The 26,481-nt window shown below is 44.4% G+C and overlaps 1 protein-coding gene across 1 annotated transcript in view; it reads left to right on the forward strand.

The window, feature by feature from the left end:
* The first annotated feature begins 11,155 nt into the window (after window positions 1-11,155).
* LOC124622862 (4-coumarate--CoA ligase 5-like) overlaps window positions 11,156-26,481 on the forward strand; it is a 95,963-nt gene continuing 80,637 nt past the window's right edge. Inside the window, exons 1-2 of the mRNA XM_047148656.1 lie at window positions 11,156-11,302; window positions 20,460-20,667. Of these exons, the coding sequence (XP_047004612.1) occupies window positions 11,156-11,302; window positions 20,460-20,667 (355 nt within the window). The remainder of the gene's footprint in view (window positions 11,303-20,459; window positions 20,668-26,481) is intronic.

Consider the following 26,481-nt stretch of genomic DNA (forward strand, 5'->3'; position numbering starts at 1 on the left):
CTGCCTGTTCACAGAATTTCCCTTTCCACCCGCAATAAGTCGTAGAATATCCAGATTGACAATTCTGTCAAATACCCAGAAAATTTTTATTGATCTAAGTTTTAGTTTATCCTTCACTTTATAGCGGAGTGTTCGCTGTTTTGAAACTTACTGTGTGCCACACTAGATCTTAAAACTGGAACCTTGTCTTCAATGCTCTTTACCGGCTAAGCTTCGCCGATCAATTTTTTTCCTTCTCTTCTCTTGTAGGTCTTTCTGCTTATCTCTCTCCTTCCAAGCTTCCACTATACGAGAGCTACTCTGGCTTGTTCGAAGTGTGTGATGCCATGTTCTCCAGGGGGCTTTAAATTATTATCGTCACATCAGATTTATGTTAGAGCTTAACAGGCTATCAATGATATCCTGTATTACGAGTAAGTAATTAATTTTGACTATAACTTGATTCGTGAGTTAACATGTGTTGCAAAGGCAGACGAGAGTAGCCAAATAAACGGCAGCGATAGCCCAGCATAGAAGTATTGTCCATAATTTTTGACAGTCGTCATTACAACTAATTCTGAAGTTAGTCATTTTCGCCAAGGTGGGGCTTTTCGTTCTATGGGAGTCTTTGTGCTACTTTTGGAAGGTCCTTCGCTCCTGGGTACGCCAGAGAGGCGCCAGAAAGTACATCTGGTAGTTAAAAGAAGCCAGTGAGTGGCAGTTTAACCACCCTCGCTCTGACAACGGCCTTGTCAGAGAGGACGGAGACGTGAACAGAGGGCCAGGCCACTATCTTGCTCTTCGTCTGGGAAACTGCCTCTAAAAAGCTGGAGGAGTCAGCAATGACCAACGGCGTGGGGATGAAGAAGACAATGAGAACCACTGCATAAAGACACATAATGTCCATCCACAGGATATGGGGCCTGTAATTGAAAAAGTGTCATGATGATCTCTTCATAGGTAAAAGATACCGGACTAGTCTCCCTTTCTGCCGAAGTGAAGGTGATCGTGTGAAAGAGGGGATATAAACAAAGACGGGATAACATTCTGCGAAACGGGGCGTGGAATGTCAGAAGTCGGAACGTAATGGGAAACCTAGAAAATCTGAAAAGTGAAATGCAACGTCACAGTCTAGGCATAGTGGATTGTCAGTGAAGTGAAATAAAAAAAAAAAAAAAAAAAAAAAGAGGCTACATTCCAGTAACCTGTTGTCCGTATTTGGTTGCGTGATGTTTCTGTTTCTTTAAATTTACAACTAATATTTGATTATATTGTGTACCCCGGTAGCTGAGTGGTCAGCGTGACAGAATGTTAATCGTAAGGGCCTGGGTTCAATTCCCGGCTGAGTCGGAGATTTTCTCCGCTTAGGGACTGGTTGTTGTGTTGTCCTAATCATCATCATTTCAAGTCACCGACGTGGCGTCAAATTGAAAGACTTGCACCCGGCGAACGGTCTACCCGACGGGAAGCCCTAGTCACACATTTACATTTGATTATATTGCGTTGGTCTTTGGCGACGTTGTCCGTTACTGATCGTTCAAGAACATGAATCAGCAGCCCCATCGCCATAGCGGTTACGCAGTACCAGCCGGGGGTGGATTTCTTCATCCTGGTTCCCAGGCGTATAATTTGGTTAATTATTTAGGTTCCAAATACTTCTTAAAATTATTAGTTCCACGTACAAGATGCTGCTCAGGCGTTTCGCTGGGAAAATTCGTAAGCTACATTACACCTTTTTGTCCCCTATTATATCAACGAAGGCGTGTTACAGACTGTTCGTTGTAACAATATTTCAGATCGCTTGCAACAGGATACAGTGTATGTACACGTGTTTATTCGAAAATTGATTGACTTTTTGTGGACTCAAACGAAAAATCACAAAAATATATTGGAAAACTGTTGGTACCAGCCACGAAAAATCTCCGCGTGATGGGATTGGTGGCACAACCAAGCGACTGGCTACTCACGCAAGCCTATAAAGGTTACCAACAAATCAAACATTGACGCCGAAAGATCTGTTCTACTTTTGCGACCAGTACCAATTACAACTTATGTTCCAAAACAAGAAAGCGAAGAAAATAAAAGTTTCAAGAATTAAGATGGTGAGAAATCAGCACGTTTGCCGGTATGAGAGAACATCGTCAATTTATACCACTTCTACATCTACATCTACATGTATACTCCGGAAGCCACCCAACGGTGTGTGGCGGAGGGCACCTTATGTGCCACTGCCATCACCTCTCTTTCCTGTTCCAGTCGCGTATGGTTCGCGGGAAGACCGACTGCCGGAAAGCCTCCGTGCGTGCTCGAATCTCTCTAATTTTACATTCGTGATCTTTTCGGAAGGTATAAGTAGGGGGAAGCAATATATTCGATACCTCATCCACAAACGCACCCTCTCGAAACCTGGACAGCAAGCTACACCGCGATGCAGAGCGCCTCTCTTGCAGAGTCTGCCACTTGAGTTTGCTAAACATCTCCGTAACGCTATCACAGTTACCAAATAATCCTGTGACGATACGTGCCGCTCTTCTTTGGATCTTCTCTATCTCCTCTGTCAACCCGACCTGGTACGGATCCCACACTGATGAGCAATATTCAAGTATAGGTCGAACGAGTGTTTTGTAAGCCACCTCCATTGTTGATGGACTACATTTTCTAAGGACTCTCCCAATGAATCTCAACCTGGTACCCGCCTTACCAACAATTAATTTTGTATGATCATTCCACTTCAAATCGTTCCGCACGCATACTCCCAGATATTTTACGGAAGTAACTGCTACCAGTGTTTGTTCCGCTATCATATAATCTTTCTATGTATTCGCAATACATTACATTTGTATATGTTAAGGGTCAGTTGCCATTCCCTGCACCGAGTGCCTATCCGCTGCAGATCTTCCTGCATTTCGCTGCAATTTTCTAATGCTGCAACTTCTCTGTATACTACAGCATCACCCGCGAAAAGCCGCATGGAACTTCCGACACTATCTACTAGGTCTACTAGGTCTGTTTGTATCAGCAAAGTTTTCAATGGTACAACAACTTTTGTCGTTGAAGTATCTAGCGCAGCCATGCTAAATCTGAAATTGATGGAGTTGTTACCTGGTCCTTAAGTCACCTGTATGTATGATAAATAATAGTCAATTGGCAACATTATTCACATATCAACGGGACAAAATGATACTCTGATAAAATTTATGTATCGTCAACGCCCGGCTCATTCACTTTATTGGTCCGAAAGACAGGATACTTCTTGGGTACCGGAACACCACCTCATCTCCTCCCACCGTTTTCCTTCTATACCATCATCTGGCCGACATTTCAAGAAAATGAGCTGAAGAAAGTGACTCAAATATTTCGAAAAAAATTTAACTGCTATGTTGAGAAGTTTAAAATAAAAATTTATTTTACTTTTTGCTTGCCACGTATGTGAGATAATCCTACAGATTTGGAAAACGGCTTTCTAAGCAGACAGGTACCACCACAATGTTTTGAAATGTATATTAGGAAATAAAATTACAGGCTTTGAAACCTGGTTGAAGAAACCCGCTCATGGTTGATATTGCTTCACCCCTATGGCGATGAGGTTGTGGTTCATGTCCCTGAACGGGTAGTGACAATATCACCATGGACTAACACAATATAGTGCGACACTACTTATCAGTTTAAAAATAGATACCACATGTAATCAAACACGGACAGCAGGTTGCTGCAATGTAGTCTGTTGCAGTGGTACTTTCCCTCAAATTTGTCCGTCATTTTCAGATACTGTTACCATACATTAGAAAATCAAAAATGATTTTCTGGATATCTGAAAACATGCTCTTTCCAACTACGATTAGTTTTTCACTGTCTCACAGTCCGCCCCAGTAGCTGAGTGGTCGGCGTGACGGATTGCCGTCCTCTGGGCCCGGGTTCGATTCCCGGCTGGGTCGGAGATTTTCTCCGCTCAGGGACTGGGTGTTGTGTTGTGTTCATCATCATTTCATCCCCATCCGGCGTGCGGGTCGCCCAATGTGGCGCCGAATGTAATAAGACCTGCGATATGGCGGCCGGACCTGCCCCGCGAGGGGCCTCCCGGCCAATGACGCCAAACGCTCATTTCCATTTCCACTGTCTCACAAAAATCATCTACGTCTACAACTACATCTGTATCTAAAGAGATACTGTACAGATCACACTTGAGTGCTTGGTAGAGGGTTCATCGAACCACTTTCAGAGTAATTGTAAGTTATTCCAATCTCGAACACATGTACCTTACCGTGCGAGCTCTGATTTCCCTTATGTTATAACACTACTGGCCATTAAAATTGCTACACCAAGAAGAAATGCAGATGATAAACGGGTATTCATTGGACAAATATATTATACTAGAACTGACATGTGATTACATTTTCACGCAATTTGGGTGCATAGATCCTGAGAAATCAGTACCCAGAACAACCACCTCTGGCCGTGATAGGCTACAATCCGACCTTTAACAAAGTCGGAAACGTGATGGTACGCATTCTCCTCCTTACACGAGGCATCACAACAACGTTTCACCAGGCAACGCCTGTCAGCTGCTGTTTGTGTAAGAGAAATCGATTGGAAACTTCCCTCGTGTTAGCACGTTGTAGGTGTCACCACCGGCGCCAACCTTGTGTGAATGCTCTGAAAAGCTAATCATTTGCATATCACAGCATCTTCCTGTCGGTTAAATTTCGCGTCTGTAGCACGTCATTTTCGTAGTGTAGCAGTTTTAGTGGCCAGTAGTGTATTACGATCGTTTCTCCCTAAGTTGGTCGGCGTTAACAAAATATTTTCGGATTCGGAGGGGGAAGTTGGTGATTTAAATTTCGTGAGAAGAGTCTGCCGTAACGAAAAGAGTTTTTTTTTTTTTTTTAATGATGTCCACCCCAAGTCTTGTATCATGTCAGTGACACTCTCTCCCTATTTCACGATAATACAAAACGTGTCGCTCTTCTTTGAACTTTCTCTATGTAATCCGTTAATCCAGTCTCGTAAGGATCCCAGATCGCATAGCAGTACTCCAAAAGAGAACGTACAAGCATAGTGGAGGGAGTCTCTTTAGTTGATCTGTTACATTTTCTAAGAGTTCTGCCAATAAAAAGGAGTCTTTGGTTTGCCTTCCTCACATTTTCTATACGTTCTTTCCTGTTTAAGTTATTCATAATTGCAATTCCTTATTTAGTTAAATTTACGGTCTTTAGATTTGACTGATTTTTCGTGTAGCCACAGTTTAACGGATTCCTTTTTTGCACTACGTGGATGAGCTCACACTTTTTATGTTTTCGGCGAATGTGTAGATTTCTGGAAAATACACACATGAAAAAAAGTTTTATATCACCTCGGTTCGCGATGTCGTTATCCGGAAGGAAGTCATTCACAAGATGTGGACGATGGGGGCGCGAGCTGTCGTCCATGAAGACGAATGCCTCGCCAATATGCTGCCGAAATGGCTCCACTGTCGGTCGGAGGATAGCACTCACTTTTAGTGCAGTCGTTACGGCGCCTTCCATGACCGCCAGCGGCGTACGTCAGCCCCACATAATGCCACCCCAAAACAGCAGGGAACCTCCACCTTGCTGTACTCGCTGGACAGTTTGTCTAAGGCGTACAGCATGACCGGGTTGCCTGGTTGAAGGCATATGGGACACACATCGGTGAAGAGAACGTGATGCCAATCCTGAGTGATCTATTCGGCATGCTGTTGGGCCCGTCTGTACCGGCCTGCATGGTGTCATGGTTGCAAAGATGAACCTCGCCATGGACGTCGGGGGTGAAGTTGCGCATTATGCAGCCTATTGCGCACAGTTTGAGTCGTAACACGACGACCTGTGGCTGCACGAAAAGCATTATTCAACATGGTGGCGTTGCTGTCAGGGTTCCTTCGAGCCATAATCCGTAGGTAGCGGTCATCCACTGCAGTAGTAGCCATTGAGTAGTTTGAGCGAGGCATGTTATCGACAGTTTCTGTGTCTCTGTATCTCCTCCATGCCCGAACAACATCGCTTTGGTTCACTCCGAGACGCCTGGACACTTCCCTTGTTGAGAGTCCTTCCTAGCACAAAGTAACAATGCGGACGCGATCGAACAGCGGTATTGACCGTCTAGGCATGGTTGAACTGCAGACAAAACGAACCGTGTACCTCCTTCCTTGACTGGAACTGATCGGCTGTCGGACCCCCTCCGTCTAATACACGCTGCTCATGCATGGTTGTTTACATCTTTGGGCGGTTTTAGTGACATCTCTCAATAGTCAATGGGACTGTGTCTGTGATACAATATCCACCGTCAACGTCTATCTTCAGGAGTTCTGAGAACCAGGATGATCCAAAACTTTTTTTTGATGTGTGTAGCAGGTGAATGAAATTTTGTATTCCACATCCTTTTGCTACGAAGCTATTGCGCATTAAATTTCATGTAACCAATGCGTTTACTCAACGAGATATAAGTATCCAAAAATAACGTTTTCTTTGGGCCGCGATTTTTGCGCCAAAATTCGATTGAAATTATCTGGCATTGGTAGCCCGCGTTGGATAATCAAATACAATTTGTTTTCCGCTTCAGACCATGGTCTTTCTAATGAGCGCAGATTGGAGAGTTTTATAGAATATAGGTTTTTGCAAAGTCAAGTAGAAAATACTGAATTCATTACTTTTTTACAAATCTTCAAATCTGCACTTAATTTAATCAGTATTGGAAAGAGGGGCATAAATGAAACTTAATATTTGAGAGCCTTGTTTCGTTAGGTTACTACTTGCCAAGATTCTCTTTCGTCGTACCTTTAGTTCCTGAAATATAAAAAGCCGAACTTCGATGTATTTTCTGGAAACTTACCCGACGGTTTCCTAGCTGAATATCGCTGTTAAAAATCTTCTCATTATTATTATTAATGGAACGCATAAATCTTTACAAGATAGCTAAATTTCATTTCTTTTAACATAATGTTGTCCGAGATATAATAGCTCAAAGTAGCCGGATATTTACGGTCACTTTGCGTCACGTCACGAGTGGAATAATATAAATGACTGTATCTCAGCCAGTATTGTTTCGACGAACGTAAAACCTTGCCAACGTTCATTGGGGACATGTGCGAATGTTCACATAAAATTTTAACGAATACTGAAGTGGCTGAGCAAGGAGGCCATGGTGAGATGACGTGGAATGACTGCTTTGCTAACAGCACGACATTGCCTTCAGCGCCTCTCCTTGTCTCGTGACCATATCGATTGGATCCTAGACGACTGGAAAACCATGATGTGGTCAGATGAGTCCCGATTTCGGTCGATAAGAAGTGATAGTAGGTTTCGAGTCTGGCGCAGAACTGACGAGGCAATGGATCAAGTTGTCAACAAGGCACTATTAAAGCTGGTGGTTGCTCCATAATGGTGTGGTTTGTGTTTACGTTGAATAGACTGGATTCTATGGTCCAACTCAACCGATCATTGACTGGAAATAGTTATGTTCAGCTACTTGGAGACCATTTGCGGCCATTCATGGAGTTCATCTTCCGAACGATGATGTCATGTCACTTGGCCACAGTTGTTCGCGATTGATTTGAAGAATATTCAGGACAGTTTGCATGAATGACGTGGTCACCCAGATCGTCCGACACGAATCCCATCGAACCTTTATGGAACATAATCTAGAGGTCAGTTTGTTGACAAAATCCTGCACTGGCAACACTTTTGCAGCTGTGGATAGTTACAGAGGCAGCTTGGCTAAATATTTCCACAGGGGACTCCCAACGACTTGAGTCCATGTGACGACGAGTTGTTGCATTACGCTGGGCAAAAAACATACAACATAATATTGGGAGGTATTCCATGACTTTTCTCACTTCAATGTAGGTGCGAGGAAGGTAATTCTGAAGTAACCTCGGGTAACAAAAGAAATACTGCAACTGATCGACGAAATTAGGAAGAACGAATATGTCCAGGAAAAGGCAGAAATACAGCAATATAATTCACATAGGAATTAAATAAATAGGAAGTGAAGGGAAGCCAAGGTCACATGGCTGCAGGAAAAACACGAAGAAAACGAAAAAGAAGTGACCTTCCGAAGGACTGACGCAGCATATAGAAAAGTCAAAGCCACCTTCGGTGAAATTAAAAGAAAGGTTGGTAACATTCAGAGTGCAATGGGAATTCCACTGTTAAATACAGAGGAAGAGCAGAATACGTGGAAGCAGTACACTGAAGGATTCTGTGAGGTGGTGGACTTGTCTGAGGACTTGATACAAGAATAAACTGGGTTCCAGTACTAGAAATTGAATTTAAAAGAGCTCTGGAAGACTTGTGATCAAATCAAGCAGAAGTAATTGATAACATTCCATCGTAATTTCTAAAATCACTGGGAAAAATGACAGAAAAGATTATTCACGTTGATGTATATAATCGTGTGAGTGGAAATGTACCATAAGACTTTCGGAAAAATGTCTCCACATTGTGCCGAAGATATCAAGTTCCGATAGGTGAGTAAACTGTCACACAATCACTTTTGCACTTATCTCCTGTTTTAGAATGTTGACGGAGTTCAGTGTATCCACTGAACAATTTTGTATGATTGATGTAACACTGCCTTTGAAAATGACATGAAAGAATACCGAAACCCGTAAGGTGATTTTGGGAATTATAGAAAACTGTGATCAAGACGTTCGAAAGTTATTAAATTGCATCCAAATGGTCAGTTTATCTCACAACGTTTTCATGCAAATTGCAGCTATCGCACAATCAGCTTAACATCTCATGCGTAGAATAATATACGAAGAGTGGAAAAGAAAATTAAGGTTTTTTTATATGATTATTTGTTTGACATTAGGAAAGGTAAAAGCCCCAGAGAGGCAGATCTGATTTTGTGGTCGATAACGGAAGAAAGATAGAAGTAAAACCAAGATATAGGAAAAGAGGAGGGTATACAATACGTACAAGAACCAAGAGGGAACAGTAAGGTTGGAATACCAAGAACTAAGTGAGCCTAGTGTTCTATCTATAGATCGCAGAAGCAATGACGGAAATTAAAGGAAGGTTCAAGAGTAGGATTAAAGCTCAAGGGAAAGGAGTCAATGATAAGATTCGTTGACGAGATTGATATCTTCTGTGGATTTGAAGACTAATTACAGGTTCTGTTGATTGGAATGAACAGTGCATGAGTATAGGATATGGATTGAGGGTAAAGTGGAAAAAGGCAAGAGTGATGAGAAGTAGCAGAAATGAGAACAGCGAGAAGCGTAACATCAAATTGGTGGTCACTATGTAGACGAAGTTGAGGAATTCTGCTACTCTGGAAGCAAAATAACCCATGAAGAAAGCAAGCAGGACAGGAAAAGCACACTCCCACAGCCAAAGATGGTGTTCCTGGCGAAGAGAAGTCTACTAGTGTCAAACTTATGCCTTAATTTGGAGAAGAAATTTCTGAGAATGTACGTTTGGGGCACAGCAGTACATAGTAGTGGATCATGGACTTCGGGAAAAGCAGAACAGAAGAGAATCAAAGCGTTCGAGGTGTGGAGCTACAGGAATTTCGTTCTCTCTGTTTCCTTCTAACTCCGCACATGTTCAGCCAAGATGCTGAGAACTAGAAACTGTTACATTGAATCTCAGGGCTCGAACTGAGAGGAATTTTTTTATCTCTGGGAGATTATTTTAGCCGAGTGAATCCATTGAATTTCTTCGTGACAAGTTAATTCATCTGAATAACACTAGAGACGTAGGAATTTGAAAATGACTGACAAGATGAGGGTGTTCGCCGTAGGATAGGCGGAGAACGGAACATATGGAAAACACTGTAAAGTAGAAGGGGTAGGATGACACGTCATTTGTTAAGGTATCAGGAATTAACCCCCTTCATCCTAGAGGGAACTGTAGAGTGTGAAAGCAGTATGGGAAGGCAGAGACTGGAATACATCCAGCAGATAACAGAGAAAATAGGGTGAAAGTACGATTCTGAAGTGAGCAAGGAGGTGCAGGAGAAGAGTTAATGGCGCATCAAGATTGATGAATGAAAAAAAAAGTGGACCCCTCTGCAAAGTTGGCTATTTCCTTCATTTTCTTCGAAATCCAATGTTTAAAATCACCCCCCCCCCCCCCCCCCCCCTCGCCCTCCCACCGCAAGGCTGTGTCTCACTGGGACCCAAGTTTCCGTGGCTGCTACAACAAGTCTCTCCACCAAATGGTCGTATTTAGGTGGCACCTCGAAATAGTTTATCAGAGTACCCCGGGCACCAGAAGGCCAATATAAGATTGACGGTTAGTCGAAGAAATAATGATCTTGTTGCTCTCTAGTTGCTAGAATCAGATCATCCGGAATTCCGAAGCTAACTTTAAATTAAGATTGAATCCGGTCCAACAAGGCTAGACGCAGCCGCTAAGATATTCTGCCACATATTACTACCATGTATTTCCCTCACCCTTAATTAGAAGTTTTATTTCTTCATTTTGTATGGTTTTCCTTCATTAACTGGCCGATAATATCTATTATCGAGGAAATGTTTTCATCTATTTCAGTGTATTATTTACCTTTTTCAATATTGTGTTCATTACTAATATATTTGTAGGTCTTTCGTCAAAATATACATATTTCAGTCTGTAGTCGACTCTTATTGAAACAGAGTTGTGCTACTCAAAAATGGTTCAAATGGCTCTGAGCACTATGGGACTTAACTACTGAGGTCATCAGTCCCCTAGAACTTAGAACTACTTAAACCTAACTAACCTAAGGACATCACACACATCCATGCCCGAGGCAGGATTCGAACCTGCGAGCGTAGCGGTCACGCGGTTCCAAACTGACGCGCTTAGAAGTGCACGGCCACACCGGCCGGCAGTTATGCTACTCCCTTCCGCCCTTAATATTTCATCACGCCTGATCTCTTCCATTGTGACTGAGAAGGTAAGGTCGAATCACAGGTATACTAACAGATGAGTTCGGTGCTTTAGGTAGGGTCAGGGCAGGGAGCAGTGTAGCGTGTACTTCTGTCCAAGCCACGCTGCCGGGAACCTTGTTTCACTTTTTTTCCACAGAAGCAAGCGTTACCCGTGACAGTGCAGAAATTCTGCCCTTGCGTTAGTCGACGTAAGCTCAGTTATCAGTGTAGGAGTTCACCGTTCGAGATAAGGCTACGATTGGTGAGACTTGCGTGAGCTCCGCGCTGCCCCGCCAGTAGTCCAGCATGGCGACGGCAGGGAGCGGCGGGGAGGAAACCCAGCGGCTGCTGACCGGTCCGCCACTGACTGAGGCGGAGGTGGCGGGGGCGGAGGTGCCCCTGGCGGCCTACCTCGTCCAGAAGCTGACCGCCCACGGGGACCGCCTTCTTCAGGTCTGTGCATGGGTGCACATGTGTATCCGGTATTTACAATGCATGTGTTACAGCAGACTGTTAGGTTTTTGGAGAACATGGTTGTGGAGATGAAGCAGCGATCAGTATGATTAATCAATTATTCAAAAACAGTCTTAATCGCATTTATTATTATTATACCGCCAACCGGTTTCAGCTCTACGTAGGGGTCATCTTAAGGGCGTTTACACCATTGGTCGACTGCTGGTGGTGTCACTCCTGTCTATATAGTTTCCTGCCGTAATATAGATAGGAGTGACACCACCAGCAGCAGCATATTGCGGAGACATGGCTTAGCCACGGCCTGGGGGATGTTAGTTCTACATGGTTCGCAGGAGAGATTCTGTAAAATTTGGAAGGTAGGAGACGAGATACTGGCAGAAGTAAATCTGTGGTGGTGTCACTCCTGTCTATATAGTTTCCTGCCGTAATATAGACAGGAGTGACACCACCAGCAGTCGACCAATGGTGTAAACGCCCATAAGATGACCCCTACGTAGGGTTGAAACCGGTTGGCGGTATAGTAATAATAAATGCGATTAAGACTGTTTTTGAATAATAGACTGCTAGGTGCTGTCCGAAATGTTCAGGACCATCCCAACCCCTTCTGTGGGATATGCGGTTAGTAGCTATGACCCTGGACCTGACAAGCAGTCTGCTTAGGAAGAAACTGGTTGACAGTCCAGCCTGTAAGTCCTTGAAATCGTACAAGGTGACTGCTGCGTTCATTCCTGCAAAAGTCGACTTTCTCATCGCCTGGTGCGGCTAAGCTTGTGCTCTGTCACTAACGACGTGGCGAAGTTGTAACCTCCCCCCCCCCCCCCCCCCCACCAATTTATCTTTTCTTATCCTATTTCGTCACCGACGGGCCTTTCTTCGCCGCAGTTGTATGAACCTGAACAACAGTAATTTTTAATCCAATTTAATTTCCTTCTTTGAGACTCACATGATAATACTGAGTTCGAAGTCAATTGAAACAAGTGCACACATTATACTTTGTTTCCCGTGATACAGGGGTTTAACCAACACGTGCAAGGCCACAGCTTCAAGCCACAGCTTCAATCAGCCATTGGTCCTCTGTGTTTCCTTCTAACTCCGCACATGTTCAGACAAGATGCTGAGAACTACAAAATGTTATATTGAATCTCAGGGCTCGAACTGCGATGAATTTTTTATCTTTGGGAGATTATTTTAGACGAGTGTATTCATGGAATTTATTTGTGACAAGTTAATTCATTTGAATAACACTAGAGACGTAGAAAGCCACTGTGGATACCTGTTGGGGTTTAAGTATCCTGTTGCATAGCAAAAGGTATAAGGGCGAATGTCTAGAACGTTCCCCAAAATAACGTGAGGATATTTTACTACTACACCCACATGCAATTCGCTATTGAACTCCATACATTCTGAGTTCCTCACAGATGAGACACGAAACCAAAAGCTTACTTCTTTTCATTCGTCATAACAAAGAATTATTTGAAACTTCCTGGCAGATTAAAACTGTGTGCCCGACCGAGACACGAACTCGGGACCGCTGCCATTCGCGGGCAAGTGCTCTACCATCTGAGCTACAGAAGCACGACTCACGCCCGGTACTCACAGCTTTACTTCTGCCAGTATCTCGTCTCCTACCTTCCAAACTTTACAGAAGCTCTCCTGCAAACCATGCAGAACTAGCACTCCTGAAAGAAAGGATATTGCGGAGACATGGCTTAGCCACAGCCTGGGGGATGTTAGTTCTGCATGGATCGCAGGAGAGCTTCTGTAAAGTTTGGAAGGTAGGAGACGAGGTACTGGCAGAAGTAAATGTGTGAGTACCGGGCGTGAGTCGTGCTTCGGTAGCGCAGATGGTAGAGCACTTGCCCGCGAAAGGCAAAGGTCCCGAGTTCGAGTCTCGGTCGGGCACACAGTTTTAATCTGCCAGGAAGTTTCATGTCAGCGCACACTCCGCTGCAGAGTGAAAATCTCACTCTGGAAACATCCCCCAGGCTGTGTCTAAGCCATGTCTCCGCAATATCCTTTCTTTCAGGAGTGCTGGTTCTGCATGGTTCGCAGCTTCTGTAAAGTTTGGAAGGTAGGAGACGAGATACTGGCAGAAGTACAGCTGTGAGTACCGGGCGTGAGTCGTGCTTCGGTAGCTCAGAAGGTAGAGTACTTGCCCGCGAAAGGCAAAGGTCCCGAGTCTCCGTCGGGCACAAAGTTTTAATCTGCCAGGAAGTTTCATGTCAGCGCACACTCCGCTGCAGAGTGAAAATCTCATTCTGGAAACATCCCCCAGGCTGTGGCTTAGCCATGTCTCCGCAATATCCTTTCTTTCAGGACTGCTAGTTCTGCATGGTTCGCAGGAGAGCTTCTGTAAATTTTGGAAGGTAGGAGACGGGATACTGGCAGAAGTAAAGCTGTGAGTACCGGGCGTGAGTCGTGCTTCGGTAGCTCAGATGGTAGAGTACTTGCCCGCGAAAGGCAAAGGTCCCGAGTCTCGGTCGGGCACACAGTTTTAATCTGCCAGGAAGTTTCATGTCAGCGCACACTCCGCTGTAGAGTGAAAATCTCATTCTGGAAACATCCCCCAGGCTGTGGCTAAGCCATGTCTCTGCAATATCCTTTCTTTCAGGAGTGCTAGTTCTGCATGGTTCGCAGCTTCTGTAAAGTTTGGAAGGTAGGAGACGAGATACTGGCAGAAGTAAAGCTGTGAGTACCGGGCGTGAGTCGTGCTTCGGTAGCTCAGATGGTAGAGTACTTGCCCACGAAAGGCAAAGGTCCCGAGTCTCGGTCGGGCACACAGTTTTAATCTGCCAGGAAGTTTCATGTCTGCGCACACTCCACTGCAGAGTGAAAATCTCATTATGGAAAGAATTATTTATTATTATTTTGTAAGTTACAAATAATTAAAGCTTAAATACAAACACTTCCATGATGTCTCCAAAACGCGGAAACAGTGATATTTCGTTTGCCCATTTTACATACCCTTTGTAAAGAAAACATCCTTATTCAGACCTCTAACTTAATTTATTAATGCATACTCTAAGGCAATAAAAAAAACGACTCACCACAGTTGAATTTTCCGAATCAGACAGAAATCGAAGGATGTGATGTAAATGTGAGATAAACAAATTATTTCAGTTATATAAGCCAATCAAATTATTTCAGTTTAAGAAAAATTGTATTATTTATTCTTAAAGAAAGAGCTTCAAAAATTTGGTAAGTCAGTAACGGGTTGGTCCACCTCTGGCCCTCCTGCAACCAGTTATTCGGCTTGGTATTGGTTGTCAGGGTCGTTGGACGTCCTCCTGAGGGGTACTGTGCCAAACCCTGTCCAACTGGTGCGTTATACCCGAACTGGTTGGAGGGTCCTGACCATAATGCTACAAACTTTGTCACTTGGGGTGGCATCCGACGACCTTGAAACATCCTGGCAGATTAGAACTGTGTGCCAGACCGAGACTCGAACTCGGTACCTTTGCCTTCCATAGGCAAGTGCTGTACCGACTGAGCTACCCACGCACGACTGACGACCCGTCCTCACAGCTTCAATTCTGCTAATACTTCGCCTCCTACCTTCCAAATTTCAGAGAAGCTTTTCTGCGAAGCCTGTAGAACTAGCACACTTGGAAGGTAGGAGATGACGTACTGGTAGAATTGAAGGTGTGAGGATGGGGCATGAGTCGTGCTTGGGTAGCCCAGTCGGTAGAAGCAAAGGTCCCTGTTGGCCAAGGTAGCGTTTGGCAAGCACGTAGACAAGGAAACTCTTGCCATGTGTGGGCGGGCATTATCTAGCTGAAATGTGAACTCAAGGTGGCTAGCCATGGAGGCCTACAAAACGGTGCGCAGAATTTCGTCGACTTGACGCTGTGCTGTAAGTGTACTGCGAATGACAACCATAGTTGTCCGGCTATGAAAACAAATGGCACCCCAGACCGTCGCTCTCAGTTGTCGAGCCGTATGGTGGGAGACAATCAGATTAGTATCATGCCACTATCTGGGGGTTCTCCAGACACGTTTCGGCTGAACCCTCATTGACTGGTGGATAATTGTCTTCAGTGATTAACCCCGATGGCAGGGAAGACGTGTCTGGAGACGCTCCAGACAACAGTGGGATACCAAACAGATTGTCGCCCGCCATAAGCCCGACGACCAGGACTGATGGTCTGGGGTACCTTTACAGCATAACGGTACGTCGACGACATTGCCTTTCGTGGCAAGCCATCCTGGACTTACATCTCAGCAAAATAATGCCCACCCGCACATGTCACAAGTTTCTACTGCTTGTCTTCGTGGATACCTTCCTTGCCCAGAAAGGTCGCCGAATGTCTCGCCAATTGGCGCATTATGGTCGGGGCCCTCCAACCAGCTCGGGATAAGGACAGAATTTGGCACGGTATCCCTCAAGGAGGACGTCCAACAACTCTGTCAATCAACGCCAAGCCGATTAACTGCTTGCATCAAGGCCAAGGTGGCTCAGATTGTGATTTATTTCTCTTGACTATATCTTCCAATTTTTCTGAAATTGTAATGATTTGTTTGTTTATAAATGTACACCGTATCCACCGAGTTTGGTCCCATTCCGATAACTCTGTGGTGCGTCGCTTTTTGGTCATAGAGTGTGTCGATGTTTAAGGCACGATGACGAAAAATCAGCAAAGGATATAGAAACTAAAATATTTATATTCACTACGGCACTGAAACTAAAAAAAATTGTGGACATTACTTACGTGCTTTTCTGCAAGTCATCATAATGTAAATTCATAGGATTGGAAATCCGCGGCCACACCCGTCAGTAGTTTTTAAACGCAATATTTAGCCGTTAAAACTGTATTACTGTAGCAGCTCTTTTACGTAAGATTTACATATGCGGGAACCTATGTTTTTATTCGTAAATATCTTTTCATTTCATAAACTTTTTATATCTTTCTAATAGCAAGACTGATTTGCTTTCTCAGTCTTGAGACTTCCTAATAGCAGACTTGCCTTCAGTTCAACATCTTATGACCTTCTCTTTCTGATTTGTCGGCAATGAGACATTTGGAGGGGGAATCAAAGATCACGGAGAAGAAATGAAAATTTCAAGTTTGCCAGAGGCATGTTAATTCAGAGACGGGAAGGAACCTGAGAGATCAGTTGAACGAAATAATACTATCTTGAAACATGTTATGAGATGAATGCCAACAAAAGTAAAACAGAGACAATGGAACGTAGTCGAACTGAATCGGTGGATACTGAAGGAATTAGATTAGGAAAAGAGCACATGACTTTTGATATTTGGACAGTAAAATAAGTGAGCATAATCGTTACAGAGAGGATAACATTAAAATGGTTTCTGTAAAAGAGAAATATTAACATGGAAGTAGGAGTGCAATACCGTCTCAGGACCAAATATGCACACCGGCCGTTTGACGAACTATATCAAGAGGAAACCATGCTCCGTTCCTAAGTCACACCCCTTTCTTTCCCTCTGATAAGTGACATCCCTTGACCAATCAGAAAACTTATAAGGGAACATTGTATGTCCTATGCCGCCAATGTTAAATTATCGAATTTTGTGACCCATTATCTAGGAAACATTTTAAGACACCAACTTACAGTTTTCCATAATTATTGAATGCACCTTTCTATGTACACTGAACTAGAATTATTACTGAAATTGTATTGTGGGGAATGTTATTTTTTTTTTCAAATACTCAATTTTTGACAGAATGTTGTAAATAACTGAACATAAAATCAAAACAACTCAGGATATTTTAATTATTCTAGTTCCATATGTGTTGAATCTCACACGTAGCATGCTGTGAAAATTTCTTGTCTCTACCATCAGCCCTTTTTTAGAAAACTGGTCATTTACTGCAAAAAATGTAGTTCTGAGATACTAAGGTTTAAAACTTTTATATTACAAATTCTTATACAGACTTCCATTTCTGAGTCTTTTATGCACTAGAATTGTTCTGGCCCATAGTCTGCGTCTTCTTCAGTGTCACAGCAGCCCAGTGCTTGCCTCCTCCTTTTCTTTCTTGCTTCTTTTGTCATTTGCTGAGCGGCTAACCCTGCTTCACGTACACGAAGCTCATCCAGTTCCCGCAGTCCTTTAGCTGTGTTCTGTCCAAATCATACCCCTAACTTCTCCAGAACCTTAAGTCTTTCTTATTTCCCACCATTAAAAGTTATTACAGCATCAGACACTGCTGACTAAAGTCATAAGGACAACAAATACATTTTTAGGCACACAGCATCACACAACATTACTGAAGGACTCATTCACATTCTGGGTCTTCCCATGTAAATACTTCTTTAGTAGCTCGGGACCTGTCAAGTCTCTGTAAATAGGTTCGATTGCCTCCATTACTGCCAAAGGAAAAGAATGTTTATGTGTAAATTCATGCAGGGTGCCAGAAAATTCAGGTTGCCTTTATTTACACCAAGTGTTTGGTGGAGGTGGACACAAAGCATGACATGGCTTTTCAGAAGAAAATGAAGGTCTCACATATCTGTTACCCGCAAGTTTGCGTTTCTTGAAGTTACTTTTACACTTAGTCATTTTATTTACGTATAAAAAGCAATAGAAGTTAGCTTACTACAAAAATAGCCCGTAATCACACCACTTTCAACGAAAACTAGTATCAGAAAAAAGGACTGATTTGTTTATTCGTAATGCCAACTTCTGAGACGTAGCAGTAGGCAGAAAACAAAGTAATCCACAGCCTTATAGACTGTGTAATTCCCAAGATACGAATGCTGATCTGTGGCACTATATGCATAGCCGCGAAATTTGACAGCCACACGTCAACATCCAAAATATTATTTGAAGGTCTCACAATTGTCTGATTTTAATGTATTATATACCAAAATGTACAGGAAATTTGTATTCCTGTAATGTGTCATAAAGCACAGATGGTGCGAAACTGTTTCAATTCGATGACACCATGGTGAAATATCGTAAACGACATACGCTAATGGTAGAATTCTCTTTATAAACCATTAGCTACTAGTAAAACATTTATCTGCCAAAACCTGAATTCTCGAAATCAAAGGATCTTGCCCAAGTTGTGCACGTTTGAGTAGATATTTTGAGCCCGTGTACTGTCGTCTGAGTTCCAGTGGAGACTCATTAGCTTCGACAAGAAGAACATTCGTATTGCTCACCGAAACAGCACCTGATCGCTTTGTACTGTCATCTGTCAAGCGTTAGTAGGGAAGAATCAACGGTCAAAACATAGCAGAAGCAGCTGTAGTCCATATATTCCAGGATTAGTGTACGATATAGAATCACACACTGAGGTGACAAAAGTCATGGGATATCTGTTAATATCGTGTGGGATCTTCTTTTGTCCAGTGCAGTATAGCAAGTAAATGTGGCGTGGACTCAACTAGTTGTTGGAAGTCCCCTGCAGAAATTTTGAGCCATGCTGCCTCTGTATCGGTCCATAATCGTGAAAGTGTTGCCGGTGCAGTGTTTTGTACATGAACTGACGTGACCACTAACGCTTCAATCATCAGAGGCGAAATCCAATTTTCTATGGAGATAGACGTGGAAGTTTACCGAAAACCTGATGATAAACTTGGCCACAAAGTATACAGAAAACCACCAGCACGAACAGAAACCTACATGCCATCTCTCATTGTCGCCCCATTCAGAAGAAATCCGCCCTGCACATTTTAACCAAGAGGGCCCACAGGATTAGCGATGAGGGACATCTGAAGGCCGGAAGTGGATGTTCTGAGTACTGATTTCTCAGGATCTATGCACCCAAATTGCGTGAAAGTGTAATGACATGTCAGTTATAGTATAATATATTTGTCCAATGAATAGCCGTTCATCATCTGCATTTCTTCTTGGTGTAGCAATTTTAATGGCCAGTAGTGTATTATTGTCTAGGCTAGAGGCGGTGTTGAACGCATTAGCGTGGCTTCTTCTATGTGTAACTAAATTTGTTGTCCAGTGTGGTTGTTTATGAAGGATGTAACAATTGTAAGAGAGAGGCAGCGCTAGAGACATCTATACCGTGAGGCAGTCCCGCGTTGACACACCTCTTATCAGCATACAGAGCACCAGAGTATTACGTCTATTACTTAGACATCTGTTTTTTACTTGAACAAAATCTTGTTATATCTTCCAAAATCGTTATTGTTATTATCGCCATTATTATTACTGTTATTATTACTGTTATTATTATTGTTATTATTACTGGCAGCAGCAGCAGCAGCAGCAGTACTAGTAGATGTACTGCCATTATTAACTATATTAGTTCAAAGTCAGTACTATACACTCACATTGTCACTATACACACTCAAATAATTTTAATATTATTTTTCGTATTAAAACTATCATTTTTTGGGTACCTATGATGTAAAAAAGGTACTATATGTGTGAAGCCCTGGTACGATGTAAGAGAAGGCCTGATGTCGCTAATCAGATCCGGTTAAATGAATAAGTGAATTAAATAATTTTGAGAATGAAAACATGGTCCACATAGGCTGTATTCTTTTTATTATCTGTTCAATCGTCCGGTTTCAACCTTGCGTCATTTTCAGACACCTGTATTAAGCTTCCAGATTACATTATAAAACCCAAGGATGAAAATGGACGATCGCACAGATAATACTCGTAAAAAGAATACAGCCTACTTGGACCACTTTGCATTCTCAAATATATTTTTTTAAATAAATAAATACAATAAATAAATAAATAGTTTCAGTAGGAATGCTATTCACTTGGATATCTGATTGCACATTTCAAGTTTGCTAGCAGCGATACTTACTAGTTTCTGCAGCACGCCAGTAGATGGTGGTATGTAGAGCTGAGGCTTTTACGTGACACCATCCTACTTGGTTTCTTCCGCCATATAGAAGAGGTTATTTCGCACAGGCTACTCAAGCATCCCTGACGAATCTGAATAACAGTCAAGAAGGGCAGTATTAATAGTCTGTGAGTTGTCTGGGGTATCATTGGTGGTAAGGGAAGTTCGTTTGCTATATGCAGCTGTAACGGTAACAGAGACACTTGAAACAATACGAATCACCACACCCATCTGCTACACGCAAACAACACTCGATCGCGTGGAGCGCACCGAACTGTGTGTGCCCTGCTCTTGGTTGGTGACTCTGTGGGGCAGCTGATGAGACTGTGTGTGTGTGCGCTGTGGTGCAGGTGGTGGTGGGCCAGGAGTCGCGGGCAGACTGGATGCTGCGGCAGGCGGCGGCGGAGCTGTCGGCGCTGCAGAGGGCGGTGCCCAGCCTGCGGGAGGGCGACACCGTGGCCGTCTGCGTCGGCAGGTCGGCGCTCTTCGCCCCAGCCCTGCTGGCCACGCTCTGCTCGGGAGCCGTCTGCGCCGTCGTCAACGCGGCACTGCCTCACGGTATGGATTCTCTAGCGCTGCCTCTCTCTTACCATTGTAACATCCCTCATAAACAACCACACTGGACAACAAATTTAGTTATACCCAGAAGAAGCCACGCTAATGAGTACAACACCGCGTCTAGCCTAGACAATAATACACTACTGGCCATTAAGATTGCTACACCAAGAAGGAATCCAGATGATAAAGGGGTATTCATTGGGCAAATATATTATACTAGAAATGACATGTGATTACGTTTTCACGCAATTTGGGTGCATAGATCCCGAGAAATCAGTACCCAGAACAACCACCTCTGGCCGTAATAACGGCCTTGATACGCCTGGGCATTGAGTCAAACAGAGCTTGATGGAGTGTACAGGTACAGCTGCCCATGCAGCTTCAACACGATACCACAGTTCATCAAGAGTAGTGACTGGCGTATTGTGACGAGCCAGTTGCTCGGCCACCGTTGACCAAACGTTTCCGATTGGTGAGAGATCTGGAGAAATTGCTTGCCAGGGCAGCAGTCGAACATTTTCTGTATCCAGAAAGGCCCGTACAGGGCCTGTAACATGCGGTCGTGCATTATCCTGCAGAAATGGAGAGTTTCACAGGGATCAAGTGAAGGGTAGAGCCATGGGTCGTAGTACATCTGAAATGTAATGTCCACTGTTCAGTCATTGCGAACAAGAGGTGACCGAGACGTGTAACCAATGGCACACCATACCATCACGCTGGGTGAGACGCCAGTATGGCGATGACGAATACACGCTTCCAATGTGCGTTCACCGCGATGTTGCCAAACACGGATGCGACCATCATGATGCTGGAAACAGGACCTGGATTCTTCTGAAAAAATGACGTTTTGCCATTCGTGCACCCACGTTCGTCGTTGAGCACACCATCGCAGGCGCTCCTGCCTGTGATGCAGCGTCAAGGGTAACCGCAGCCATGGTCTCCGAGCTGATAGTCCATGCTGCTGCAAACGTTGTCGAATTGTTCGTGCAGATGGTTGTTTTCTTGCAAACGTTCCCATCTGTTGACTCAAGGATCGTGACGTGGCTGCACGGTCCGTTACAGCCATGTGGATAAGATGCCTGTCATCTCGACTGGTAGTGATACGAGGCCGTTGGGATCCAGCACGGCGTTCCGTATTACCCTTCTGAACCCACCGATTCCATATTCTACTAACAGTCATTGGATCTCCACCAACGCGAGCAGCAATGTTGCGATACGATAAACCGCAATTGCGATAGGCTACAATCCGACCTTTATCAAAGTCGGAAACGTGATGGTACGCATTGCTCCTCCTTACACGAGGCATCACAACAACGTTTTACCAGGCAACGCCGGTCAACTGCTGTTTGTGTATGAGAAATCGTTTCGAAACTTTTCTCATATTAGCAGGTTGTAGGTGTCGCCAGCGGCGCCAACCTTGTGTGAACGCTCTCAAAAGGTAATCATTTACACATCACAGCATCTTCTTCCTGTCGGTTAAATTTCGAGCCTGTAGTACGTCATCTTCGTGGTGTAGCAATTTTAGTGGCAATTAGTGTAGTTCGCCAGGGAAGAGAGTCCACAAGTTTCTTCAGGTATGCCATACCCAGTTGAAGCCTTTTCTTGTTCATCAGATCCCGTACAGCTACCAAACTGTGGAGATTGCTGTTTACTATGAGTCACCTGGTGTATCAAACAGACCGAGACAGATCTACTAGATTATAATCCAGAGATTTTGTGGGCCAGTCGAAGAGCGATAGGTTTCTAGTCAAACAGGCATCGAATTGGTGCAGCCCTGTAAGAGCGGATGCTACGATCCTGGAAGTTGGGAATGTTCACAGCATGCGCATCGTGACGAACGATTAGAGAGAGCAACACTTACTCGTCGAAAATAATAAACACCCTGTATTAGGCTAACACTAACTGAGTGAGTCAACAGCCCCAAAGCACCCTCCATACACATTGTGGTTCAAATGACTTGCATCTTTTGACCAGAGGCCAAATCGCGACTCACTGGTCAGCCACTGTCCGTCTTAATTGAAGATGTGTAGCATCGTGTGGCATTGTCAACAATGATATTTTGCACGGTACCCGATTCCAAATGTTCACTGCATGCTGTAGCCTTCGAAATGTTTGCTCAATAACTGGTTGAAATGGATCTGCTTTCACTGACCTAAGCAATTCCTCTCGTGTTTGGAACAGTCTATCATTGAAAGGCGTGACGCTCGTCCCCATTCCCTATCTGTTAGGACGTTTCTACGACCATTCCTTCTAGAGATGTTGGACAGCCCACATAGATATACTAACATATTCGGCAAGTTCATTCACTGTCATTCTGTGACGTCTTACAGCGCTGGCAGTATACAACCGACTGACACATGCACACCACCCCACTGCCATGACTTACGTAGTGGTGGAAAATAAGTGAGCCCCTGGTACCATCTACAGCACTCCAAAGGGGCCTAAATGCTCTTTCGGGGATCAGTAATATCTTTTCCTATGAACTAACCTTCGTCTGTTTTTTTTTATTTAGTTCATTTCATGTAATTCGTTATAATATGGTGTGAGAATTTTCACACAAAATTAAAGAAGATTGTGGTGTCACCGCCAGACACCACACTTGCTAGGTGGTAGCTTTAAATCGGCCGCAGTCCATTTAGTACATGTCGGACCCGCGTGTCGCCACTGTGTGATCGCAGACCGAGCGCCACAACAAGGCAGGTCTCGAGATACGGAATAGCACTCGGTTGGTTGGTTGTTTCGGGGAAGGAGACCAGACAGTGAGGTCGTCGGTCTCATCGGATTAGGAAGGACGGGGAAGGAAGTCGGCCATGCCCTTTGAAAGGAACCATCCCAGCATTTGCCTGGAGCGATTTAGGGAAATCACGGAAAACCTAAATCAGGATGGGCGGACGCGGGATTGAACCGTCGTCCTCCCGAATGCGAGTCCAGTGTCTAACCACTGCGCCACCTCGCTCGGTAATAGCACTCGCCCCAATTGTACGACGACTTTGCTGGCGACTACACTGACGAAGCCTTTCTCTCATTTGCCGAGAGACAGTTAGAATAGCCTTCAGCTAAGTCAATGGCTACGACCTAGCAAGGCGCCATTAACCATTTTAAGATAGAGTCTCACTTGTATCATCAAGGAATGCTGTACACAAATAATGGATTAAAAGTTAAGTATTATAGCAGCTACGTACTTTCCTTGCTACCATTCATTACGTATCCTGTTTCAGACCTCTCTCTATAGTCTACGGGAGATTAACGCGTGCCTTTCGGCTACTTCAGTGTGGCGTAGCTGTCTTGTTACGCCACAACAGTTGGCGACGAGTCAACGGAAAGGGTCTTGTTTCTCATTGCTTACATTTACTTGTGTCATGGCTTCGCCAGATGTACTGTCCGAATTTTATCGCTTGCAGAATCAGCAGACGCAGGCGTTATTGGATGCCCTTGGACAGCTCGTCCAGGGTCAACGTGCCATTCAAACCGATGCGGCAGCCGCCGCTTCACCGCTACCGCAGCCACAACATGCAGTTGCACCGCCGTTTCGCAAGTTTGACCCAACCCAAGAGACATGGACTGAGTGGTCACGCCAATTTGGATTTCATCTCGCCGCCTACAGAATTCAAGGTAACGAGCGGCAGCCTCATTTATTGTCGTGTGTAGGGGTGCAAACGTACCGTGTGATAGTGAAATTATTTCCCCGACGCGACGTCGCGACTCTGTCCTACGAAGAAATTTTGTCGGCATTGGACGCCTATTTCAAGGAAACGGTCAAACTAATAGGGAGTGGGTTGCAACATTGCAAGGCCTTACAAGGGATTGTGCTGTTGAGTGTGAATGTGGACTCCCTTATTCAGATACTATGGTACGGGATGCAATAGCACAGAACGTTTCTGATGTTCGCATACAGGAACAGATTTTGAAACTCGTCAATCCCTCCTTTCAACAAGTGATAGACATATTGGATAGGCAAGACACACTTGACTGTGCTCAGGAATCTTTTGAAACTTCGCCAGCAGTGTGTAACATTAACCGGCCCGCTGGACGCGCTGCGCAGCCCGGTAACCGCCGGGCGCGCTGCGCTTCCTGATAAACTGCCCTCGCGCACGTCCACGCAGCTGCGGCCATGCTCTAAACCAGGTGTGCCGCGCCAGCAAACAAATGCAGTGAAATCATGCCCGCAGCGTGCTACTAGACATTCGCGTGAAAATTGCCCGTCACGCCAAGCTATATGCTTTTTCTGTAATAAGAAAGGACATGTTCAAAGTGTTTGCAGAAAAAGCTCAGATCAGACAATCATTCCAGGCCCTTTGCTTCGCGCCGGAATCGAACCAAGAATACTCAGGCTCGTGAACCTTCGCCCATGGACATTCATGTAGTTAATTCCACTCCGCCCAGTGCCACTCTTTCTAACTGTGACTGTGTTCGTCCCACAAAAAGTGTGCGTCGACGTCGCCGTAAATCACGTCAATTAGCAAGTGATGCTGTACCTGTCTCAGTTCAAATTGCACGAGACAGTCGCTCTTGTCGCCAGCAGGACAATAAACTTTTTGTAGATTTGGACTTTAATGGCAAGGTCATACCATTCCAGCTCGATACCGGAGCTGCAGTTTCATTGCTCAATCACGACACGTACAAACAACTGGGCAAACCTCCGTTGCGTGCTGCAAATGTTAAGCTAACTACATATTCAGGACAGCAGATCCCTGTGTTAGGACAGTGCACTCTTCTTGCAACATACAAGGAACAAACAAAACTTGTGTCATTTTACGTTCTTCGTTCTTCTACTGCAGTGAACTTGTTTGGTTTAGATTTATTTCAGTTGTTTAACTTGTCTATTGTAAATCAGGTCCTATCAGTGAATCAGACTGTGCCTTCAGACAGTGTTTCTCGGCTATGTGAAGAATTTGCAGACATTTTTGCACCGGGCTTAGGTTGCGCTAAAAACTATGAAGCACATTTGGAACTGAAAGTAAACGCGCAACCGAAATTTTTCCGAGCGCGCAATGTTCCCCACGCATTGCGTGATGAGGTCGCAAGAACATTAAACGATTTAGAATCACGGGGTGTAATTGAACGTGTGCAAGCTTCTCTCTGGGCCTCACCCTTAGTAATTTTGCCAAAACCTTCCGGAAAACTGAGACTTTGTGTAGACTTCAAGGCAACAGTGAATCCACAACTCGTGACTGCAACTTTTCCCTTGCCCTGCCCGGAAGATCTTTTTGATAAACTGTGCCCGGGTAAATACTTTTCGAAGTTGGACCTAGCAGATGCGTACTTGCAAATCCCAGTGGACGCCGAATCCCAGCGCGTCTTGGTGGTTAACACGCATCTTGGTTTGTACCGATTCAAAAGACTGCCATTCGGGTGTGCATCCGCCCCTGCATTGTTTCAGCGATATTTACAAACTGTTTGTGCGTCGGTCCCTACTGCTGCGAACTATCTGGACGATATTGTGATCTCCGGAAAGACAGCCGACGAGCATTTAGCACACCTACGAACATTATTTCAGGTATTGTGACAAAATGGTCTTCGCTTGCGGAAGGACAAATGTGTGTTTTTTGTTCGTGACTTACCATACCTGGGACATGTCATCAATGCCCAAGGCATACATCCGAGTCCAGAGCACCTCCGTGCCGTACAGGATTTGCTTTCGCCACGGAATGTGAAGCAGCTACAGTGTGTGTTGGGTAAAATTAACTATTATCATCGATTTCTGCGCAATGCCTCCTCCATTTCAGCTCCGCTTCATCGATTACGCCTAAGGGTGTTCCGTTCGTCTGGACGACGGAATGCGAACGCGCCTTTCGCCAGTTGAAATCGGCGTTG

This window comes from Schistocerca americana, chromosome 7 (genome assembly GCF_021461395.2).
Source record: "Schistocerca americana isolate TAMUIC-IGC-003095 chromosome 7, iqSchAmer2.1, whole genome shotgun sequence".
NCBI classification, from domain to species: domain Eukaryota; kingdom Metazoa; phylum Arthropoda; class Insecta; order Orthoptera; family Acrididae; genus Schistocerca; species Schistocerca americana.